At 35.2% G+C, this 16,138-nt stretch overlaps 1 protein-coding gene across 3 annotated transcripts in view; it reads right to left on the bottom strand.

Annotated features, from left to right (window-relative positions):
- Nucleotides 1–16,138, bottom strand: part of SPAG17 (sperm associated antigen 17) — a 92,642-nt gene that overhangs the window by 47,172 nt on the left and 29,332 nt on the right. For 2 of the 3 annotated variants that reach the window (XM_048941345.1, XM_048941365.1), the window contains exons 8-18: nucleotides 15,648–15,794; nucleotides 14,845–14,926; nucleotides 14,394–14,515; nucleotides 13,395–13,532; nucleotides 13,203–13,313; nucleotides 12,473–12,623; nucleotides 10,641–10,871; nucleotides 8,019–8,119; nucleotides 7,262–7,378; nucleotides 5,339–5,493; nucleotides 1,283–1,395 (exon numbers count right to left, since the gene is read on the bottom strand). In XM_048941345.1, coding sequence (XP_048797302.1) covers nucleotides 1,283–1,395; nucleotides 5,339–5,493; nucleotides 7,262–7,378; nucleotides 8,019–8,119; nucleotides 10,641–10,871; nucleotides 12,473–12,623; nucleotides 13,203–13,313; nucleotides 13,395–13,532; nucleotides 14,394–14,515; nucleotides 14,845–14,926; nucleotides 15,648–15,794 — 1,468 coding nt within the window. The remainder of the gene's footprint in view (nucleotides 1–1,282; nucleotides 1,396–5,338; nucleotides 5,494–7,261; nucleotides 7,379–8,018; nucleotides 8,120–10,640; nucleotides 10,872–12,472; nucleotides 12,624–13,202; nucleotides 13,314–13,394; nucleotides 13,533–14,393; nucleotides 14,516–14,844; nucleotides 14,927–15,647; nucleotides 15,795–16,138) is intronic. The other variant, XM_048941355.1, reaches the window with a different exon arrangement.

Raw genomic sequence — 16,138 nt, 5'->3', positions numbered from 1 at the left:
GTAAAAAAAAAAGTTCATAAATGAAAATAAAAAGGGTATGAGTAAACAAAATAAAATACACATTGGTAAATAGTAAAATATACAAGTATAAGAGCAGAATGAAGTCAACGTTAAATATTTTTAGAGATATAATACGCTACTCAGATTAGAAGAAATTTATCTCACAACTAGTATTAATTGGCATTCATAATTGGGGGCCATATGTTCCTTTGGCTGTTTTGGGTAAACAGTCTTCATGGTGTTCCCTCCTAGCTTCATGTGCACTCCCAACCACCCTGCTGGCAGAGCAATGCGAGAAGCAGAAAAACTCTTCATGCAAGCACTGCTGAGTAACACCTGAAACACTGGGGTATTGTCGATGTTATTTTCCTCCTAAATACAAAACATGTCACTGTATCAGACACTAGCAAAGAAAATTAGCTCTAATTAAGCCAAAACTGGGAGAGCTACATGGGTGCAAGATAAGATTCTAAAGTCATAACTGTCCTTTTGGTTCTCAAGCTATAATCAGAAGCATTAAGCTAGTTAAGGAATGGCAATCCAATTTTTGTAAATGGTAATCTTTAGTGCTGGAAAGTTTCAAAGTAAATTCTCAAAGAAAGTTAGTAAAGTAAAGGCTACAGAACAAATCATTTTAAATTCCACTTAAATACACACATTGAAAATTTGGACAAAAGCTCTCTTTTTTGACAATATTTGCGTTAAAAATTTTGTTGCCTGCTCAACATTTACTGCATAAGCTGCTTACTATTTTTGATATTCAAAATGCTGCTTGTAGTTAAAGTTCGCTTTGCAGTCTAGTTAATTCCAGTTTCCAGTTTTAGTTTCTAGTCTGCAGCTTCTGACTTCCAGCTTTTATTCCTGCTTTTTCAAAAAAGTTGTCAATTTCAATTACTGCTTGTCTCTTCATATTCACATATGTCACGTGACAGAGATTTCATAGTTGTATGTAATCTTTCAAGTAACTCCATTAAATAAAAACAGATCCTGAAAGTGTATACTTATATTAAGGGACTCAAGTTTGCAAAATGAAGGATGATGCAGAGTATTTAAGTAAATATATTTAATTTCAAAAGATGTTTATGTACATATAGATGACAAGACATGCTTGCCCTACTAAAAATATATGGGATTTTACTATGAACAGATTTGGGTCTCAGCTCTTACCACGAAGAACGAATTTTGTAGGATAAAACAGAAAGATACCCACTTGTAGCTTTTATAGATAAGCCAGGCTTTTTGACAGCACAGTCAAAAAATTCAGATGGTCCTTCTGTCATACCTTCTACCTTCTTAAGAGCCTTTATTTCTCTAGCTATCCTCTTCTCTTGATATTTGACTTCTTCTTCTTTAACCCAGTCTTCAATTGAGTTGGCTACCAGCTCAAGATAGTTCCTGAAAAGCATAACATTTATCTATTTACAATAATACAATTTTCACTAAGATGATTTCAGATAGGAAAAATTCACTCAGCTTCTCAATTTATATGAATATTATGCAGTGAGCTTTGAGAGAAGGACTGTGTTTAACAGATTTTTTTTAATTTTTTTTTTTTTTAAATGCAGACACTGGTATTTATGCCTGAATGATACTTGTTTAAAATAACTGATGTTTGGGATTTGGGTTCTCCTGACTGCAAAGAAATAGTAGAAACTTGTTTTCCAAAGAACATCTGCCATCAAACAAAATCCAGACATCCAGAAAACAGACATTCAGACCAATTCTATTTATTTTCTTAGTTGCTCTTGATTTACATTGCCTTTTAAAATACACTTTTTTTGTTTGTTTGACAGCTAAGGAGGTGTTATTTTGCTTAGTTTCTAGCACACTGCTTATTTTCTAGCTCTTTTCTATCAACATGACAAGGAAAGACATTTGGAAATTATCACCCAAATTCAGATTAGAGAATCAGTGCACTGTAGCCTGTCATAAATTAAGAATATTGGTAAATAATAGTGTGAGTCAGCACTGAATGATAAACTGATGCAGAGTTTGCATTATTTTGTCTTCCAGTGGTATCTGAAACTACTAAATAGTTTACTGTGCATGACTGCTTTCAAACCAAGATAAAAGCTAAAAATTGCACATGTAGTAATTCCTCAATCTCTTGTTTGGAGGATTACCATAATTCTTCAAGTATAAAAGTAAAAGAAGCATGCATAGAAGTCATTTTATCTTCATAATTTTTTTCATTCAAGAGTTCAAGATGCTTCCACTGTATTCTAAAGCCATGGCAGTATCCACAGATTTTGGTGGTGAACGCAGAACAAGCAATTTTTGACCTCATGATGGTTTCAAATTTATTACTGTAGTATTACCCTGTATATCAAAGAGACTTAATATGTAAGCTGTGTACATAGGCTGGATATATACACAGCTTATATACAGCTTGAAGATATACTAGTCTGACCTACTTCCTGCAGTGTGCATACAGCCTGCTTTGAGATACCTGCATAGAGAAACTGTTTGTCATGTATTCAGCAGGGACAAGTCAACTCTGCTTTTATTTGAAGCAAAGAATACAAGTTAGAAAAACAGAGGTGCTGAAAATCAAATGCAAAGCTAAGCTAGACCTAGAGTTGCCAGTACTGGAATAACTTGAAGATGAATATATGTTACAAATAAAAATGAGATTATTCGCATGGAAAGTATTTTAGGGCAACGAAACAGTCATTCAAAGTCAAAAATACATATTCTATTAATATGTATTCTGATGTCACTACTGCCAATGTCTGACTCAGAATCATTTCTCAGAAATAATTATTTTTTCCAGTAACTTGTGCAATGTGCTTACTATGAAACAGTAAACAAATGTCATTAAGATTCACTTTCAGCAAAAGAACAGTTACGACAACGTTGAAATTGGCTTTCTGACAGAGTGGTCACTTTTAAACAGAAATGAAGGGTTTTTACACACGTATCACTGTGCCCATGCCTTTGGACCCAGTTAGTCCACAGAATCCACTGGATTTCACAGGCATTCTCATACTGCCTGACCTATGAAGGACACAATTCTTGCATCTTTTGGGTGTTTTACACGAACTGTAGGACTTCATAGCCATGGAGAAGAAGGAGAAGTAACTGAGATCTCCAGGAGCAAAGCCAACTCCAAATCAAGCTGTTGCAGCACAAAATTTGATTCCCTTCTGTATGAGAATTTGCCACAAAAGGAACTACTTGAAATCCACTGGCTGGCAGTAATTTCTCAAGTATGCAGGTAAAAGAACTATATTCCAGAGAGCAACTATGGAACAACCCTACAAAGCAGGTATCTGGTTTGTAAGATATCACAACAAAGAAGTAACAAGTAAACACACATGGAGAAAACCCATAACAGAGAGACAGTCAAATATCTCCCCTGTGCTGAAAGTGTGACTCCTAAATATAACCCCCAAATGAGAATGACAGTAATTTTAATAAAAGGAAAATTAATCCATAGTTACATTAGAGGCCAATATTTCATAGAAAAGTAAAGTGCCACAAGCAATACAACTACATTAGTAAGCAGGTTAGCAAGTATTTCTGACTGTGTGTATGGCAACTCAGCAAGATTTGGGAGCCAAGAGAGGCTACAGCTTGAAGTGCTCCAGGTATTTAAAGACAGACTTCCAAAGAAGCGTTAGGTTGCCTGGAAACATACGCTAGCAAATATTTGTGATTACTTTGTCTGGAAATCTGACATGATCTTTAGCAAAAACGTTGAGTAAGGTCAGAAAATGTGGTAATTACTTTGCAGAGAAAAGGCAGGTACAGATGCTACATAACAGAACTAAACAAGAGCCTACAGCTCTTCATAGATACTAAATAGCAGACAGAGAGCACAGAGTATTTCCCCAAAAGAAGAGTAAAATCAAACCTTTCAGTTAGCTTTCATTCTAGTTTCTTTAGGAATGCCTTTCTGCTTTGAAATAGAACTCCAAGAAATGTCAGTGAACAAAGCTGGCATGCCCTACCAAGAACTTGTATTTAATGTTCAAGTCTTGTTTCCAGTGTATCTGGAAGAATAATAATGAGTAAACATATAGCTGGCACAGCCTCAGCAAAACTAGTTCGTCTGCCAAAGAGTGTGCATTACTCCTTCTTTGGATGTAAAATCATTATCTTTTGTTTTGAAGGTTTCAAGAGCTCTTCTCATTTTGCAGTTGGCCTTGAATTGACTATTTCAATACTGTGTCGAGGTGAGCTGCCAAACTGTTTTAGGAATTGTTAGAAGAGTTGTTTCAAGTCTAATTGCTTCCTGAGGAAGTCTGGTTCCACATATTTGCTCCTACAGGTAACACAACAGCAGGTCTCAACTCAGGATAAGTTACTACTAATCACAACAAACTGAGATGGATTCACGTAGATATCCCTAAAAGCAAGAACAGTACAAAGTATGTCTTCTGGAAGGCACACTTCACCTACTTAGCATTAAAACCTGTTTAAATCTGTTGGTATCAACAAAAGTTTACATTGAAAGAGTCCAGTATTCTGATAAATAGAATAGGTTCCTCAGATAGTGATGCTTACTGATAGACTTGCAGAAAAAAAAAAACCCAACAAAAAAAACCAAGTTTGTCCACTGATAAGTTACTTTATTTGATGAATCAGATTTAAATAACTCACGGAGAACCACTGTGTTATGGTTAAAGCTAGCTCAGATGTCTCTCCATAGCATTATTGCTTCTTAACAGTACATGGACACATATTCTACATTTGATCAACAAACTGGAATAGCAGTTGGATTCATATAATCTATACTGCCCATCAGCAGTGCAAAAAGGTACCAAAATAAATACATCCACTGGAAAAAGCTCTAATAGTAGCACATTTATACTTCTTACTGATGAGCAGATAGTGACAATTAAGAGGAATGTGTTATTCCAAGAAAAAAAAAAAAAAAGATCCTAATACAAATAAAAGGCTTCTAGCTTTTCCCAGAAAAACTTTATATGATAGCTGTACCATTTATATAACTATGGTTGAAAAATGTGGAAATTAAGTTTTTAGACAGTTTGCCATTTGAACTCCTCCAGATCAACATTATTTTCTTGACACGTATATCCCTAATTTGACTTTGTGTGTATTATCATATTCTTAAACCATGTGATAAGGACTCATGCACAGTTACTGTATGGTTCTCCTCGCTATGAAAAGCTTTATCTCATCAGAACTCTTTTGATACAGTACTGCTCTCTACCTTTATGCCTTGCTTTCTCTTAAATGTAGTTACATCACGATACCTTTTAATTTCAAAGCTTTGATCATGCAGGACGAAATTTCAAAAGATTTGCCATGACCATATAGGGCTTTAATTGAAAATGACTATGATTAATATAGAAGTGATAAAATTAATTACCTGAATCCAACGTTAGAGTGCAATGCAACATCCCAAGTCTCCTGGCACAAACGATTCTGATTCATAGGATTGTGAAGAACCATTAGCAAAGACTTATCTTGTGTATGATAATAGGAATCGATACATCTATATTCCCGGGCTGCAGTATGAAGAACCTGAAAAGGAAAGAAAGAAAGGTACATCCTCTTTGTACACAGTAGTACTTGTAGATGGTAAACAGCACAGCTTTCAGCAATGGGTACTTCAGAACTTCACTCTTCCTGTAGGATGCACGCAAACTACTTGGATTGTAGCAATCTGCAGTGATCCAGCATGTGGAAACTGAAACTCTGCCACTATCCATATGGAGAATACATACTCTCTGCCTTTCACCTCTGAATCAGACCACGAATGAAATAATTCAGTTAAAGAATAGATAAATTATTATTCATACATTTTTAAGATTTTAAAATGAGTATTGAAATAAATACATAACGAGTAAACGCAGAACTATTGTAAAGTGGGTAGAAAAAAAGAAACAAGCTGTTTTTCAGCTCATTTTGTATCCAATTTGCTCTACTGTGCCCTGAACATCTCTGACATTTGTTGTGTTATACATTATTTCACGCTGTTCTGTATAGACCATCACTTTCAATGTTTACATTCTCTGGAAGCTGCAACTTATAGCTATATCTAACATAAAACTTTCTTTCAAGCTACTGTTTCTACAAAACTATCAAAATGAAATGAGATGGAAGTAATTCCATATCAACAAGCATTCTCTTTAAATCTGAAAACCTCGTTATCACCTGGTTGTATAAACGGTGCTTGTTACAGTTGGAAAGATTAGTACAGTGAAAAGGTAATACAAAAATAAAACAGCAAAACAGACAAACAGAAAAAGATCTAGGCTCAGAGAGGAAAACTCTGCAAGGGAGGGATCTCTGATGAGAGACTTCCTCTGTGGCAGTCAGCCCTTAAATAGGGTCTAAGAGATGTGCAGCCAGGCTCCACCCCTTCCAGTCACACAGGTGAACTGCCTTCATCTGTGCTCCCAGGGCTGATCAGATCCTTTCTCCAGGTGATCAACCAGTGGGTTTAGGCAGTGACTCAACAGTTCCTATACAGTGCTTATATGTGAAATAAAGAAATACCGTCACCAAAATGTTGCTGTTTTCTTCTGCAATTATTTTCCATCAGCATCTTTTGACTTGATACACTAATTACTGACAGTTTAGTTTGTATTAGCTGTTTATCTTGCTTAAGTAGGAATTCCCCATGTACTGAAATCTATAACCCAGACCATAATGAGGGGATGCTAAAGTATTGCTGAAAAAGCTGCCATTTCTCCATCCTTGTAAAGCATGCGTGAGGATCAAAAAGAATTGCCTTGAAGGTCAAAACAGCCCTGAATTTGTAATCCACTTCTCCAAAGAGAATGCCTAGCGCTTCATGCCATCTACACCTGAACTCATCTTTCGCATTTGTTGTTCTTTCTGCAAGATCAATCGTGGTCTTTAGCTCACAAGATTTCTGTAAATAAAGCTTGTAGCCCTCAAAGGGTGAAGAATTATTATGACAAAATTTCCTGCTTGTCCATAAACCATATGCTGCACAAATATTTGTAAAGTATGCTTTCATATACAGTGGGCTAATTAATCTTGTAATGATCAGGGAGGGTCACCTTTAAGGGTAATTTTTTTTTCATCACACAGTTAAAAGACTCGTACTGAAAAAAACAGCTGCAGTGTGGCCAAACCATGAAATAAAAAACAATTATTAACTTCAGCTTCTCATGCAGGATTTAAAGCAGCTGAACAACGAGTTTTGGTGAAAATGCATCAGTGATGAAATTGAACCAATTATCTAGGAGGGAAATACCCTGTATTCCCCTACTAATTCTGAGACATGACTGAATCTGCAAAACCGTCTGTTCACAAATACCTGAAGAAGGACATCAGGATGAAAACGCTCAGCAAAATTCCAGTCTGTCAGACAACGTTTCTGAGTCTTTATTATTTCTTCCAGGTTTGGTTCCAGACCAGAATTTTCCAGACTCACCTCAAAATACAATGAAACAAAGTAATGATTATCAACATTTTAGTGTCAATTGTATCAAATTAACTGTAATTTGTTGATTTAATAGACAGCATCACATGTTACTTCACAGTTAATTGCATAATGCTGCACACGTGTAGAGCCGTATGGCAATATTTAGTAAAAAAACCCAACAACTGCTCCCAACGGTTTTTGCTTTTGGCTTTTTATGTCAAACATAATTCAACTATTTTTATTGCTAGGTTATATGTTTTTGAGTGCTGTAAGCAATTATGAATATTTAGACGGGTATTATGAAGTAATTTTAAAATTGCTGTATTTATCCAGGGCTGTATGGCAGGCAGGTGTTTCTGAAGGAGCCAAAACGCTCAGTCTGTTAGTTTGAAACAGTTTGGCAATTTTTCTTGAACATTCATTCAAGTATTTGACTCCTGGTATTCAGTAAAACCTGCATTTCCATTAGTAGCTTCACCAAACCCATCACATTAGAATTCAAAGAAAGTGATAGATAGCGCTTAACGGTCATCTCCATATTCCCCAAACACAACAAAATTGTCATCTGCATGCAGCACTGGATCTGTATAAACATTTCCCAATACTGAACAGCACTTTCTGTTGTCTCATGCTATAAAGCAGAGTTTACTCCATTCATCACACTTGCCAGATCAGAAGTAGGAAGATTCAATTCTTTGTTCAAAACAGCCAGACCATCTCTTTCATCCTTGTCTTTTCCTTTTGCATGTCCTAGAAATTGAAAACTGAATTTTAAGAACTGTTCCAGAAATTTCAGCCCTAAACACTAAGGTCAGAGTGCTGCAACTTCCTTAGCATATTTGATGAGATTGCCATCAAATTAAAGTTTCCTTTTATGACATTAGTGTGCTAAATACATGATCACTTCCAACCCACTTTGAAATCCATATGCAATAAGTATGAGATTAACCAGAAAAAAAAAAAAAAGAAGAAAAAAAACAGAAAGGAAAAAGGGAAATCTACTCAAATTATCTTCTTTATACGACATGTAATAGCTTTGCCTGCCCAAAAAGATTAAAAATACTCTAAGAAGTGGCCTCAAGATTCACAGGTAAAGAACCACCTACCAGCTCATTACCTGAGAAACAAGTATTCCTTTGCAGAGATAACATAAAGAAAAGCTAAAATAAATTATTTTGATATTAGAATTCTTGGAAACCATGTATTTTAAACTTAATTAATTGGATTTGTAGAGCTCTACAAGCTAATGACAGAACATTACACTTACCAAGGATCTAAGTAGTAATTGTGATGCACAGATTAGACTGATAAACTATCATTATTACAATGGGCACCGGAATTTAATAGGATTACATGGAGATTTTCATTTCTATATTCTTGTATTTTCTCTCACTTTTAAAAGTAATTTTCTTTTAATAGAATTCTTAATGCCCTAATGTAGGGCAGAATTCACTAATATTTGATTAAAATTCAGATATACAAGAAAAATTCTACTCCAAAGAAATACTCCTGAAATTATTTGTTCATAAATGGTTCATAAACAGCTCAGCTTCCAGACATGCATTCTTAGACTCTGCTTCTCTGAAAAATTGCATCTGTTTGCTGGCTGCCTTTAGGAGGTTAAAGAAAACTCATTGCAAAAGCTTAATCTTCCTGGTATTTCGTACTGCAGAAGCATTGAAATGTTGACAGCTGAGTTTGTAACTACAATATTTAGAATTGTGACTAACATAGAAGTAAAATAAACTAACATTAAAAAAAAACAACAAAACTGTTCTCAAGCTGCAGAAAAAAAGCAGATAAGCAAGATTCATTTTGTCTGCTCAAACTTCCTATCTAAGATGGTTGCTTAGACATCTACATTAGCAGAGAATGGACAATATCATAAATATAAAGATGTAGCAGATTAAACTGATCTGATTTTTACTTTTCTCAGATCTCAAAAAAATAATTTCTTATTTTGAATGTGGCTTCTAGAACCAGTTCACTACATGATGTAGTCTACAAAGTAGAGCAACTAAAGTCTTTGACACCACCTCCCACAGCATTCTCCTGGAGAAGCTGTCGGCTCATGGCTTAGACAGGTGTATTCCTCACTGAATAAACAACTAGCTGGACTGTCATGCCCCAACAGTGGGGATGAATGGAATTACACCCAGCTAGTCGCAAGGGGGTCAGTAATGGGACTGGTCCTGTTTAACACCTCTAGAATAAGAAGATCTGGATAAGTGGATTGAGTGCACCCTCAGTAAGTCTGCAGATGACACCAAGGTGGGAGGAGGTGTTGATCTGCTTAAGAGTAGAAAGGCCCTACAGAGGCATCTGGATAGGCTAGACTGATAGGCTGAAGCCAATTGTATGAGCTTCAACAAGATCAAGTGCTGAGTCATGCACTTCGGTCACAACAACCCCATGCAATGCTAGGCCAGATATCATAGAACCATTTGTGTTGGAAAGGACCTCTAGTCCAACTGCCCTGCAATGAACAGGGACATCTTCAGCTAGATCAGGTTGTTCAGAGCCTGCTCAAGTATGACTTTGAATGTCTCCAAGGATGGGGCTTCCACCACCTCTCTGGGCAACCTGTTCTAGTGCCTCACCACCCAAGACTGTAAAAACCTTCTTCCTTATGCCCCACCTAAATCACCCCTCTTTTATTTTCTACAAAGTAAAAGATACATATGCATGTGTAACTACAAAGCATAGCACAGATTTTTTTCTGGTTTTTTTTTTTTTTTTTTTTTTTTTTTAAATTAAATTTCAACTTTTCACATCACTATCTAGAGTCCTTATGTGTAAGGTATGTATCTTACCCACTCCTAATACTCATTCACAACTAATCATCAAATTAGTTGACTAGCGCCCTATGCATCACATTTGATCTTACTCCATGGTTGCTACTAAGGTGACAAAAACTCAGGAGCCATTACAGCTTTAAGGTGCCTCCATTCAGAAAGGTATTTAAGCTCATGTTCAGTATTCTACACCTTTAAATATATATTTAATGTCATTAGCAATAAAATAGTTTTCTAGTACACAGCTTTTTACACATACCATTTTAATAAGTTGATAAATCAACTTTTTAAAGTTATATCATACAAAAACAGCTAATTTTTGTCTTTATGTATATACTCAATGTTCAGACTACACAATATTTGAAATTTGATGATTTGTATAAGGAATAAAAATCACTGGCCTGTAACAGCAAATGATATGGTAAAATAAATAGATTCAAATTCTTCAGGAGTAACATAAACAGAGAGGTTTTTACCAGAGCCTCCTGGTGATTTCCCATTAAGTTTCGTTTCCATAAGGTAGAGTTGTCTCAGCTGCCTTGCAAACTTGGCTGGATTATCCCAGGGTATACAAGATACTTCAGAATCACCTCCAATCAGAGATCCAGAGCTCTCCAGGAGTCCAGAGTCACTCAGCTCAGTCAGCCTCAGGCTTTCAAAAGTAAACACTCTGAAGGCTCTTTCCACTTCAGCCCAACTCAGAAGTTCTATATGAGAATTACAATCATTAGCAGAAAATGTTCTTGTGGCTCAGCAGAAGATAAATAGAAAACTATGCAAGCATATTGTTCTTGGCAACTCTGCAAAAGCCAACAACAATTTCCTTAATGGTAAAGGATCAAATTATGTCAGCTACATTCTATACTGCATTCAAAGTTGAATGCTTCCAAATTGCAAAATGATATACCTAAATGTTAATCCATCTTAAATGAAGTGCTTCCTACATCTGAAGACTTCCTGGCTCATTAGCTTTATATAAATTATGATGATTTTAAAATACTGAATAGACTGTATCAAACCAATTAACAGCTAGCTATTTTCAACTGCAGCTCATGAAAAAGCTTCCATTATCATTAACGTTTTTTATCATCAGTAACTTTTCAAGCAAAATTTCAAAATTTTTTTTTCCCTTGAAAACAAATTTTACACACACTTTCCATAGAAGAATTCAAGGTGTAAAGACAATAAATGCTACTTATGGTTGTTTGTATGAGTGTTTGTTTAACAGTGATAATCAGGAGAAATGTTGAATTTTAGGAAAGTTTATTCAGATTGAAATGTTCTCTCCTTGCAGTAGTTAAGTACCCAAGCACATTGCAAATCCTGAAAAAGTGAAGAAATTACTATCAAAGTTAACAGTTGGTAAAGCCTAGCAGTACAGTATGGTCCATTGAAGATAATCGAAATTGATATCCAGTAGCTGGCAAGCTACAGCAATATAGAACACCTTAATAGCTAAAACACACAGTCTAAAATGAACATACCAACACCTAGACACAGTGCAGCTAGTGTAAACTAATCCAACACATGGCATTTGGGGAATGAATAACCAGGGAAGTACCTCCAAATACTGCCCCTTATATGATGGCACAAATGTAACCAAAGAGATCGTGATGTCCATATTTCTTAGAAGTTGTAGAGTAAACTTTCAAAAATGCCTAAAGGTATTCATGCAGTCTTGGGGATTGTTTCACAGTGTACGTCATGGTGGTGGGCACATTCCAAGAAAAGTTAATTGCAGAAGTGATTATGGTTGAAGAAGTGAACGTATTCTGCTGGTTTGTTAAAGAGACTATTATAAAAGCCAGTTCATTATTAACAGCAGAAGCTTAAAAAGAATATATTTTGAAAACCAGTTACTGTGTAACAAAAATTTTCTACCTAAAATACACGTGCTCCTCCACCCCAAGGATGCTGGTAAATAAATATACACTTTATGTCATTATTTACCAAAAAGCACTGTGTGCTAACATCAGAACAGAAATTTGCAAGATTGTTTCTTTCTTTCTCAGATGTAATAACCATTTGTATGTTACTAAACATAAATAAGTAGAGACTTCTGAGATACTACCAGCTCTTAGTTTTGCAATGCTTAATACTCATTTGCCTTGTCCAATTACCATGAAACTGAGGTGTGAAGTTAGCTTAACTTGTATAACTTGCCATGTTATAATCAAGAATATAAAAAATGGCAAATTCCTCACAGGTTTCAGGTAGCTGAAAAATCTCATCCTCAAATTGCCACTTTTTAATAGGATCATCAATAAGAAGAAAAAGGAAGAAGTTATATCAATGAAAATCAGCTCACCACTGGTACAATAATGCATAAGCTCGTGAACTCTGGCCAAGCGTTTAGAGTCATTTTCAGCTGAAGGAAGGGTGAAATGGATAAGTTCTTTAAGAGGCAATTTATCCATCATTTCATGTTCAATCTTTTTTGGATTTAAGTTGCCTTGGATCTAAAACAAACACCAAAGTACTAGAGTTAAAAAAATTAAACTTTAACACCAATGGACTGCTAAAAAAGCATGTTAGAATAAGTAAGTCTTTTTGCAGCAAAAGACATAAGTGTGTGTTTAAGCCAGTCAGATATTAACAGTGCGTTACTGAATCATGGTGTCAGATATTTTGGGCAAGAAAAGTGAGATAAAAAGAGAGTGACAGAGAGTGTAATAATAGGCACTTGTTAGAAGATATTTGTCTGTGCTACCTAGACTCAAAAATTTTGTAATACTGGAGTAAATCAACAGAATTCTGTAACATCACTCATTTACATAAAAAAAAAAACAACCTTATTATTAATGCAAACAGTATATCCATTTAATACTCTGTGTTATGATGTGTCCTCAGTCTGTATAAGTAATCCATTGCTTCTTAAGCAGACTAAGGACTTGTGTTAGTGTCTATCCCAGATGGAAAAATCTAATCTATACTGCATGTTTTTGTAAAAACAAAACTCACTCAGTTCTTTCTAATGCCTTGAGTATTTACTGTCTGTGAACCTTAGAACTTTCTATATGTGACAGATAGCACTATACCTTCAGCAGGTGCAAGCGCTGAGCTAGAGTATCGTGGTAGTTAAATAAGAGTGGGTATTTGGGGGTTGCAGTTTCTTCGCTGTATTTGGGAGAAAAGTAGTCATACAGATTCTGTTAAAAAGAAAGATGCATTAAACACCACTAATAATACAAATGTGTCATTGTAGGAAACAAACTAAAGACAATGCAAACCTTTTTTTCACTCTCAGAAAGTGGAAGTGAAGGAAGCGCAGAGGCTATATGATCTGCAATCTTATGATGTATCCCATCTGCCCGTTCTTCTGGCACCACCAGACTAGGTGGTGTTAGGTTTTCTTCACTTGCAATAACCTAGTGAACATAGTATATGGTAGCTTTCATTAAAATATTACTGCTGCTTAACATCATTAAAATTACCAGGCAGATTCTGTGATAAGTTACATATAAACTAAACACTTATCCATACATTATGTAAGGAAACAAAAAGAAAACCTTTTTTTCTTTCTTTTTGGTATAAGCAGCAACAAGTATGGAAAACAGAAATATGTTCTCTTATTATTCACCTTCAGAAGGATGAGAAGAAAAAGACTTACAACTTGAAATGTTAAGAATTGTAATGAACACAGATTCGGTCTGCATTTCAGGTGTCACACTTTTTCTTGAGTATTTTTGCATAAGCCTATCTTTGGATAAACGAATTGTGCTGAAATTTCAATTCAAAAATAAGAAAGATTTTCAAATCATACTGTGGGGTTTTGGTAATGTGTAGATTTTGCCTGAACTCAAAAGTAATCAGACCAGCCTAGTGCTAGCATAGATGCATAGCACTTGTATTGTTAAGCTTTCCATAAGACCTTTGTACTGAGTTAAGTATTACAAGTTCAATACTGCTGCATAGGATGTGAAAAAACAATTCCTGACTTTCTTACAAAATAACACCTTTTTCCTCATTTGATCATATTGGATCTGTAGTCTTAAAAATGAAACTTTAGGGTAATACTGTATTTACAGGATAAGTGAGCACACTATAAAAGGAAAACAAGGAAGCCATGTTTTAGTTATGAATCCTTAATATTGAACCTCCATCGTCAGTGCCTCCATTCATAACCTTCTGTCTTAGTATGAAAGAGATTGATTTATTGATATTTGATCAATCATTACACCAAGTCTAGAAAGAATTAGCCAAGGGAAGAGAAAAATATATATTTCCACCTGTTCCAGCATGCAGTTCAGCATTATGGGCACAGAAAAGCATTCCTCAGGAATCTGATTCAGCAAGTCATTGTAATATCTCATATCCATGGAAGTAGCCATAAAAGAAAATTCTTCCTCTGCTGTAAAAAGAAAACTCATTAAGCTAGATTTATTGAATTCCTGACCAGTTCAACCTTCTGACAATTTTTCTGAAAAGATAATGTCCATGATTGTGTCGCTATTAAATCCAACTGTGACTAGGAAGAGGTAGAAAAAGTGATTTTTCTAAAGAACCTAGTTGTCACCACTGCAGTTTCCAGGGGTTTTCACAATGTATTCACCACAAAACTACTCTCACAGCATCAAACCAGATTTTGCTTCCTGTGAAAATAATTTCTGCTAACAGGTGAATGAATGATAAGACAGAGTGAACAGCTAAAGGATCATTGCTTTCATCCTTTAGACATGCCTTGTGATAAAATTACAGTTGTCAGAACTTCTTCTGCTTGATGCTTTTTCTTCGAAGGTGTAATCTGTGATGCTGGTTGTATCTAAAAAGAACAAAGACAAAGATCAAAAAATAATAATCAGAATCACCGAAACAAGTGAGAATTGCCAGATGCAAATAGGTGGGAAAAATAATTTCATTTAGCTTTAGTTTCTTACTCTTAACTAGATACTAAAATTTCATGTGGCTTAAATCAAATCTGACTCTGAAGGGAACAAGTTATGTTGTTTTACAAATGCTTTAAGTGAGAGTTCAGAAGCACTGCTACAGATGTAGTAATCCTATTTTTATCCAGTCTCTAGTTCATGTCCAACAAACTGCTTTCTTGAGCACACTTGTTTTGTCTACTATAAGCAAAATAAATTAACTGATCTGGGATAGAACTAAATAATAATTTTTGCATAGTTTGCAGATCTGTAAGGAGACATAGTAGCCCTGTGCATGCATAGTGATTTTCCAGGCATAAGAAGACATAATCATAAGTTAAATAATTTTTAAACCAGTGATAGCTTATGACAATATCTGTATGATCCTTCAGATGTTTATTTTTCTGTTTCTCCAATAATCTTTTTTTCTCTAATAATTTTTCCCATTTTTGATTTTTTAAATGCTGAAGACAAAAATCCCAACTTTGTTTATGAAACATTATACATGGAGTGATGGTCCAAGCTGGTATTTTCAGTGCAGAATTGAAGGAAGGTAATTCTATCCTATAGTTCATTATTTTCTATAACAAACAAGATAAAGCAAAAGAAAATCCTTGCCTTGGTTACTACAGGTGGCTGTGTCGATAGTTCAGGCACATTAATAAACTTGGTGTTTTCCAAGTAGTTACAATGCTGTCTTCTCCAGTCTATGCAGTCATACATTAAACAAGCAATGCTTTCAAATAGTTCAGTGCCAAATGCAAGCTACGACAGAAAATCAGATATAAAGGATGAAGTGTGCATGCAAATGTGGCATGTAATTTAGCCACATGAGTTATTAGTTCTCTATCCAGCAGATCAGAACAGTCGTTTAAAAATTTTCAAACAGAATTGAGATCAACCATAATTTTAAATTTGAAATACTTTTATACTCATACCAAACCCTCTCTTGGACCACATGCCACACTCAGGTTTCAGTGGCTTTAATGGCCATACTCTTCTTTTTATCCTAAACAAGTAATTGGATATCTCAACCTTAAGTTTTCTAAAACGAAACATGGTGAAGAAACACAACTGTCCTCCAGTTCCATAACTCACAGTAAACATAT

Source organism: Lagopus muta, chromosome 1 (genome assembly GCF_023343835.1).
Source record: "Lagopus muta isolate bLagMut1 chromosome 1, bLagMut1 primary, whole genome shotgun sequence".
Taxonomy (NCBI): Eukaryota; Metazoa; Chordata; class Aves; order Galliformes; family Phasianidae; genus Lagopus; species Lagopus muta.
The sequence above is the reverse complement of the archived record's forward strand: the minus strand, read 5'-3'. Positions and strand labels throughout refer to the sequence as shown.